The 8,287-nt window shown below is 34.6% G+C and overlaps 2 protein-coding genes across 2 annotated transcripts in view; one reads left to right on the forward strand and one right to left on the reverse strand.

Annotated features, from left to right (window-relative positions):
* The window catches only part of LOC105142454 (aspartate aminotransferase, cytoplasmic-like), a 5,380-nt gene extending 341 nt beyond the window's left edge, over positions 1 to 5,039 (forward strand). Inside the window, exons 2-12 of the mRNA XM_011050094.1 lie at positions 113 to 184; positions 278 to 339; positions 424 to 507; positions 623 to 722; positions 849 to 969; positions 1,258 to 1,421; positions 1,561 to 1,698; positions 2,465 to 2,586; positions 2,952 to 3,046; positions 3,539 to 3,659; positions 4,691 to 5,039. Of these exons, the coding sequence (XP_011048396.1) occupies positions 113 to 184; positions 278 to 339; positions 424 to 507; positions 623 to 722; positions 849 to 969; positions 1,258 to 1,421; positions 1,561 to 1,698; positions 2,465 to 2,586; positions 2,952 to 3,046; positions 3,539 to 3,659; positions 4,691 to 4,775 (1,164 nt within the window). The 3' untranslated portion in view covers positions 4,776 to 5,039. The remainder of the gene's footprint in view (positions 1 to 112; positions 185 to 277; positions 340 to 423; positions 508 to 622; positions 723 to 848; positions 970 to 1,257; positions 1,422 to 1,560; positions 1,699 to 2,464; positions 2,587 to 2,951; positions 3,047 to 3,538; positions 3,660 to 4,690) is intronic.
* Positions 5,040 to 6,470: 1,431 nt separating this feature from the next.
* Positions 6,471 to 8,287, reverse strand: part of LOC105142455 (rop guanine nucleotide exchange factor 9-like) — a 3,135-nt gene continuing 1,318 nt past the window's right edge. Inside the window, exons 4-7 of the mRNA XM_011050095.1 lie at positions 8,252 to 8,287; positions 7,891 to 8,163; positions 7,491 to 7,811; positions 6,471 to 7,397 (exon numbers count right to left, since the gene is read on the reverse strand). The exon at positions 8,252 to 8,287 is cut by the window's right edge and continues 78 nt beyond it. Coding sequence (XP_011048397.1) covers positions 7,002 to 7,397; positions 7,491 to 7,811; positions 7,891 to 8,163; positions 8,252 to 8,287 — 1,026 coding nt within the window. The 3' untranslated portion in view covers positions 6,471 to 7,001. The remainder of the gene's footprint in view (positions 7,398 to 7,490; positions 7,812 to 7,890; positions 8,164 to 8,251) is intronic.

Raw genomic sequence — 8,287 nt, forward strand, 5'->3', positions numbered from 1 at the left:
CCCCCCCCCATTTTAAGTCTTACACGAGAAGCCAGTTTCTCGGATGTAAATTTATTTGCGGCGGATTGAATGAAGAATACTAGTAATTGATTTTAATTTGCTGTAAAAACAGGTGACAGTTGCATATAACAAGGATAGCAGCCCACATAAGTTGAATTTGGGTGTTGGTGCTTACCGAACCGAGGTACTTTCCTTCCTTGTTAACCATTTTTATTCTTAATACTAATGTGAAGTAATAATGATGTGCGATTTGTTGGGTTTGATTTATATGTATTAGGAAGGGAAGCCTCTGGTTTTGAATGTGGTGAGAAGAGCAGAGCAGATGTTAGTGAATGACAGGTAAGCCATCTCAATCATTTCCACTCTCATTCTCATTCAATCATTGGATATTCATTACTATATAAATATGTATATCTCTTCCAGCTCTCGGGTCAAAGAATATCTTCCCATTGTTGGACTTGCCGATTTTAACAAATTGAGTGCCAAGCTCATTTTTGGTGCTGATAGGTAAATATTTTGATGTTATTTGCATTCGGCATCATTCAATAACATTTTCTCCGTTTTCCCCACCTTTACTTCTGCTGATTGGCTTATTGTGATTCTATTGCTTGATGTGCAACAGTCCAGCCATACAAGAGAACAGAGTGACTACTGTCCAGTGCTTGTCTGGTACTGGTTCTCTGAGGGTTGGGGCTGAGTTTCTTGCTAGGCATTACCACCAAGTAAGGACTCTTTCTGCTATGTTTCTTTCATTATGCTTTACCTGGTATTTCGTAACATAAAATCTTGCCAGTCTAATCTATGTTATCATACAATGTGTGATATGTTCATCTAATCTTGTTTGGCAGCTCGTGATTTACATCCCGAATCCCACGTGGGGAAATCATACCAAAATCTTCGGTCTTGCAGGGCTGTCTGTGAAGGCTTACCGCTACTATGATCCAGCAACACGTGGGCTGGATTTCCAAGGTTTGAACCCTCTAATCTATGTTATCACACTGTATCAGCCTAATAAATTGTTGTTACTCCATTAGATAGACAGTCACAATGCTTACAGTTTTATGTTATTGCTGATTATACTTCTGTTGTGGTTTTATTTGACTCTAAAATCCTAATTGATAAATTTCATATGAGGCCTTAGCACCTTTTTCTTGTATCATTGTTTGTGCACTGAGTTTTAATTAAATCATGGTGCTGATTGATTATGATGCTGTGCAACTCAAAGAATCAGCCTTACGTTATGTATATGGCATGTAGGCTTGCTAGAGGATCTTGGAGCTGCACCATCAGGATCTATAGTGCTTCTTCATGCATGTGCTCATAACCCCACCGGTGTTGACCCAACCATTGAACAATGGGAGCAGATCAGACAGTTGATGAGATCAAAAGGGCTGCTACCATTCTTTGACAGTGCTTACCAGGTACTAAGGACTTAGTGAATATCTTCAGCAAAAAGAAGTTTGGCTTGGAATAATGAATACGGATTGATCTTAATCAAGTTTTGTTAGTGCTAGTTGATTGTAGCACAGGTGACTAATATCTTGTACTTTGACACTCCAGGGTTTTGCTAGTGGTAGCCTAGATGCAGATGCAGGGTCTGTTCGCATGTTCGTTGCAGATGGTGGTGAATGTCTTGCAGCTCAGAGTTATGCAAAAAACATGGGCCTCTATGGGGAACGTGTTGGTGCTCTCAGCATGGTAAGACACTCAGCTTCTGAAAGTTTTCCTATAAGCTTAACAATCATGAATTAGTAAATACTTGATCACTGAAGCCTGCAACTTAAATAAATGAGGTATAACGTGACAACTTCTAGATTCCCAGAATACCATCGGCTTCTCTGGTTGGTTATGTAGAAGATGCCTTCTTGTTTTATTTTATTTTATAGACAAGCAAGGTCTTTCTCTCTCACCTCCCACCCTCTTTTTGATAAGCAAGGTCATATATATATATATATATATATATATATAGATCAAATCTTCAAAAGGTAGAGCACTATTCTCTCTGTTTTTTTCAGACTAAATTATTTTTGATGATTTTGTAAGCTAGTTCTTCTGGTTTTTAAAATCACAAGTTAGTCCCTAAACCAGAGTTGGTTGTTAATTCTTTTTGAAAATTTTAAATTACCTCAAGGGATTAACTAACTATTTAACTAGAAACAAAGGGATCAGATAATAATTTACTCTTTTATTTTTTCAAACTAAAGTAGCCAAATGTGTTTCCTGATTCACTCTTGGGGAAGGTGATGATGACATCTTTAACCAGACAGGAGATGAAAAATAATTTAGAAATCCTAGGAGGTTGTGATATTGCCATTGTTCTGAAAGTATTTTCAGAGGATTTTACATTTTATTTGGTGACAACTAGCTTTATTTGTTCTTATTTTGTGCGAACAGAGGTCTACGCAGAGTAATTTTTGGTAAGATACATGTTCATAAATAATTACTTGCAGTTTCATTTTCTCAGGTTTGCAAGACTGCAGATGTTGCAAGTAGGGTTGAGAGCCAGTTGAAGCTTGTGATACGGCCCATGTATTCTAATCCACCTATTCATGGTGCATCAATTGTGGCCACCATTCTCAAAGACAGGTATGAGCTCTCTTAAACTTAGTGAGATTGCTTGAAGCCCCATGACCAAGCCAGCTTAATCTTAGAAGCTGATGTCTGATAGAGACGTATTTAGAATTTATTTAAATTCCGTCCAGAAGAATGGCACAGTGAAAGAATTTCTCTATTCAAATGAGTTATTAAATTATGCCCATAAAGATTCTGGATTAACAGAAATCATTCCCACAACTAGAAATATTTATAGTGAGTGGTATGGAGTCGCAGCATGTAAATTATGATATCTGCTGCATTCAAAAGCATACAAAAAAATGATTATTTTGATTTGTTGGACTCAGCCTGAGCTATCAGTAAAACTTGGCTTGACTGTTTGGTTTTTTTTCATATAGGGATATGTACAATGAATGGACTGTTGAGCTGAAAGCAATGGCTGACCGGATTATAAGCATGCGCCAAAAACTATTTGATGCTTTATCTGCTAGAGGTTTGCTTATTCATGTCATTTTATACATTTTATTTTCCTGTTTGGTTCTTACATTAGCCTATGGTTCGAATGGTTGGGCCTGTAAACTTGTGTCAATAGTACCATTCAAACTCATCTCCTGAATCATCTACAAAATTCCTTGGTGTCAGCCACCATGACTCTCTTCGTTACTGATAAAATATTCAGAACCAATATGTGAATTTCCAGAATCTTTCCCCATGTATGCACAAAATCACAAAGGCCTCAATTTCCTAAGTGCCAATCTGAACACCTTTTACTAGATGTACACAGAGAAAATGATATTAGAGTGTCCCTGTGGAAACTCCTTGCAAACATATGATGACCAAACAGTTTACAGCTTTCATGTGTCTATACTGGATAATCATTGATCTACCTTTCAAGCAAGTTTTTCTTTCGCAGACCATGCACTAGTAAGCATACTTTATGTGATGTTTTATACATTTAAACTGATACTCTTTTCCTTTCTGGCAGGCACTCCTGGTGACTGGAGTCACATTATCAAGCAAATTGGAATGTTTACCTTCACTGGCTTGAACACTGAACAAGTTGCCTTCATGACCAAAGAGTATCACATTTACATGACATCTGATGGGTAATAAAATCTATCTGTTATTCCCATTTATAGATGTTTTGCTTTTTTACTTTTTTGGCTAGAAAAAAAAAATCCAAACCTCAAAAATGCCACCAAGTAGGCTCTCAATTTTGTTCCTATTTTTTTTTTTTTTGTTTTGTTTTAGTGTTGTCTTCTGAAATTTCAGAAGTTATCAAGTCTTTCTATTCATATCTGATCTTGGATTCCTTCAAATTGTACCTTTTTTGTACGAAACAATGCTGTTTTGAAGGGATCTTACATTTTTTTGTTTAGAAATTCATTGAAGGCCCCAATTATGAAAACAAAATTATTGACAGCAAAGATATAAAAACTTCTTTGGGGGCGAAATTGATGCTAAGTCATTAACTAGGGAGCATTTTTGAGCCTCCTCAAAAAAAGAGGAAAGAAACGAAACGTAAAATCCTCCATGCACTGAAGTTTTTTGTTGCTGTTGTAATATTCTTCAGTTTCACTTCCGCTGATTTTATTTTACATGCATATTACTTGCTTTTGACATTGTTTCCTTGTCCATTTGTTTGGATTCTATTTCAAAATACAATGTAATTGTTGTTCAACACGTTTGCCCAAGATAAATAATCTTTTTTCCCCTGCTATCAACTCTTAATCAATTTTTTGTTGCCTTGGATCAACGTAGTTGAAAAGATGAAAATGCCACACCTCCCTATATTTATGAATATGTCTTTGCTCTGTTCTGGTATTTTATCAACAAAATTCAGCTCTTGTAAACCTCACAATTCTCCATCATAAATCTACATGCTTTGTAGCATGTAACGTCGTTTTTCTGTTTGATTATTCTTGAAGAACAATGATTCCCCTGTGTTGATTTGTCAAGTTTCAACTCTTTTTTTTCGTGGACAAATATTAAGATCCAACTCATATTTGTATATTGTTATCTGGTCCATATACATGGAGATAGACGGAATACTTTATTTTTTTTAATTTTAAAATGACTTTTTTTTTTTTTTTTTTTGCGGCTAAAGGTATTATTTTGGTCATCTTTCTTTCTGCAGGAGGATAAGCATGGCAGGCCTTAGTTCCAGGACAGTCCCTCTTCTGGCAGATGCCATACATGCTGCTGTCACCCGTGTTGGCTAAAATCAACAGGTTTTTGGCCTATATAATAAGTACTCTCTGGATTGGAGGCTCCGCTTCTGGGGATCTTTTTCCCAACTTCGTCTGAGCAGATGCGATGTTTTCATTAAGACTTGAGAAGATGCCATTTTCCTTTTGAGACAGTTATGGCTTCTTCTCTTTTGCCCGTTGTTATGTTATTGGCTCACCTTACCTGACTATCGCTGTGCTTTTGAAGGATTGGTTGCGGTAGTCTTTCTTTTTGCAGTCATATTATGCTTTTGAAAATTTGATTTTTTTATTTTAAAATAATTTTTTTAAGTTTCCTATCAAAAATAAATTTAAAAAAATAAAAAAAATATTGTTTTAATATATTTCTATATAAAAATTACTTTCAAAAAAGCAATTGATATTACAATGACTAATATTATCCACATCCTATCAAAATAAAGATGGAAGAAAAGCTTTGAAGGATTCGATAAATCTCTTATCTTCTAAAGAAATATGGATGTTGATCTCAAGATACGTTACCTTAATGATATTTACCACCAGCTGAAATGGGCAAATTTTTCGAATTTATTTTTTATTTAATTTTACAGTAAAAAAACAATGACTTTAGAAGGAAATACAGGGATGTATTTTTTTTTTTATTTTAACCAAAGGAAAAAACAATATTTCTAATAAAAACTTATTTGTTTTTATTTTGATGAAAATATTTTTTTGATTAAGGATTGTTTTTTAAGTAAAGCCTTTATTATGATTGTGAAATTAAGTTTTAATAAATAAATAAATAAAAATCATGAATTAATTTTCTTTACACTCTTATATGACAATAAATTTGAAAAAAATTGAATAAGATAATTATAATAAAGTAGATATTTTATTTTCATTTAATATTAATGAGTAAATTTAATTTCAAAATTTTTGCATATTAGACTAACAAATATTATTCATAAGGAAATTAATAATATAATCATAAAAAAATTTATAATCTTTTTTAAAAGAATCAAATGATTAGATAATTATTTTAATATTATTTTAATCATTGTTTTTTAAAGAAGTATAGGCGCGCCTAACCTTAGAAAAAAAAATTGAGGTTCTAGAAGGCCAAGTTTATTTACCTCTTTTTATCTTTTTTTTCAAAGGGACGTCCACTCCCAATTATTTTTTATATATTAAATGATATATTGTCTTTTGGATAACTTTCGAGCCAACTTTGATTGATTGAAAGTTGGGGTTTGTGTTTTTTAAACTAAAATTTAATTTTTAACTTGTTTTTTAATTTTTATTTATGGTTTTAATTATTTGACTCTTTTAAAATTATTTATAGCTTTAATCATTTGACTCTCTTGAATTTGTTATTTTTATCTATTAATGAAAGAATTAGTCTTGGTGATAATAAATGTATTGATGAAAGGGTTAATCTTAGTATTTTAATACAAGTTATTGTTATTTTAAACTTGATAACGAGTTTGAATTTAAATTTTTTTAAAAAGGATTGATATAATATGAGTTTTAAATAGGAAGATGAAACGAAAGGAAAAAAAATCAGTGTATATATGTGAGGGTTTAAAATCTTATAAATATAAGATAGGAGGATGAAATAAAAGAAAAAAAAAATCAGCGACCAAAACTAAATAAAGATAGAATTCTCGCAAATCAAATGGAAAGTAGTGTTTTTTTTTTCACTTTGTTTTAATATATTAGAGAGAGAAAATAATGCAATGTGAACTAACCCAAGTAACTACGTAAGAAAAATGACGAACATGAAAAACTGTAAACAAAAACAAGCAAATACGCGTTCAGTTACTTTCTCCTAGTTGATCACGTCCTCTGGCTATCTTAACTGATTAACTTTTAACTTTCTTGGTCGATCCCTTCCTATTTTCTAGAATCGCGTTTCATAGTCAGTCTAAAATGAAAATATAAAAGGAATCCATACGTAGCTTCAAGCAATCTGGAGAGCATATGTCAGACTGAGAGTGGAAAGGAAACCAGAATAGAGTGAACTGAGTATAAGACGAAGCTGGGTTAACAAGTGCATAAGAAACCTCAAATGCATCGCACTCATTGATTACATGCTGAGACTTCCTTCATCCTGCGTTTCGAAGGGAGGACTAACCAAACATTGTACTCCTACTTGGGCCTGGTTATCTACATTTCACAAATCAGGCTCTCTAACTAAACCTCTCTACTGTTTTCTTCCTCTCTTTCTCGGCTTTCTGTTGTTCTTTTCTCCTTTTATGAACTTTAGAGGAACTGTCGAGCGGTGGGGCTTCTCATTCCACTCAGGTTCTCAAGCTTTTCTAAGTAGGAAAACCTCTTGGGGGTTGTATCTGTTTTGTCCTTGATCTTGTCCTGTTCTCCTTTGAAGCTGTTCTCCATGTTGTCTGTTGAGGTGGTTTTATTCATGTTGGCCTCTCCCAGATCTACTTTCCATCCCATGAAATCCGAGAGTGTCTTTGATGTTGGCGTCTCTGCAGAAGTCAAATTGTCCAGCTCTTCATCTGGCTTCTGATTGGACTCTAACTGTGGACTTCGTGCAAGGGAATCAGCATACAGGACATCCTCAATCTTAGACAAGATCGCGTAAGCCAAGCTTTCTATTATCCTTGAATAGCTTTCTAGAATAGCCTGTCCTACATCCTGAAGAGAAGTACTAAAACAATGTCAGTTTCCGAGCTCCTGAAGAAATATAATCAGAAAACAGATTTCAGACGTAATGATACATGTCCTTGCCTTGTTATATTGGATCTTGCTTATATCTAGTGATGATTGTGAAATTCCTGGAAAACGCTGTTTGAGAATAAGTAAGATTGTTTCTGCCCTCTCTTCAAAGAGTTCTCGCTTCTCCAAGCTCACGGCTGAACCCCAGGTTGACTTTCCATCCTTTTGGTTCATCTTTCTCTGCCAAATCACGATAGAAGCCTCAATCCTGTTCTTGAGGTCTAAAACTTTGTGCTCGGTTGACAAGTCCATGGTTGAAAGGAATTGCTCAGGATCAAAGTATTCTACTGTTATGCTCTTGTAGATCGAGTCTCCGAGGCTCGCTCTTCCATTCTACCAATAACACAAAGGAGAAATTAAGCAAATTGTATCAAATTTTAGTAGAGCGCTTGAGCGTATTTCATTCCCATACCTTTGGAAGGGATTCGATGTAGTTTTCAGGAATTTCCATTTCGGATAGTACTTGGGCATTTATAGCCATAGCTGCTTTAAGTACTTGGTTGACAGAATCCTTCTGAAACTGCATCCATCTCCGAGTTACATCTGCTAACCCATTTTGTGGAACCTTGACCGTGGGGATCCACCATTTGTCATCATTTCTTGGTGGAGTTCCTTGCTCTAAATCATCTTCTTCTTTGGAAACATACCAGAATTCATTTTGGCTTCCAAATTGATCTAGGAGATCCTGCATATTGCGAATATGATCAGAAAACATTGCAAGTTCATACAAGATCCTCTCCAATAAGAGAAGGCAAGAAAACCAAAGTACTTACAATGAGGATGGTGTCAAGTTTGTGCAGAGCAGGAAT

Source organism: Populus euphratica, unplaced genomic scaffold (assembly GCF_000495115.2).
Source record: "Populus euphratica unplaced genomic scaffold, PopEup_1.0 scaffold189.1, whole genome shotgun sequence".
NCBI classification, from domain to species: Eukaryota; Viridiplantae; Streptophyta; class Magnoliopsida; order Malpighiales; family Salicaceae; genus Populus; species Populus euphratica.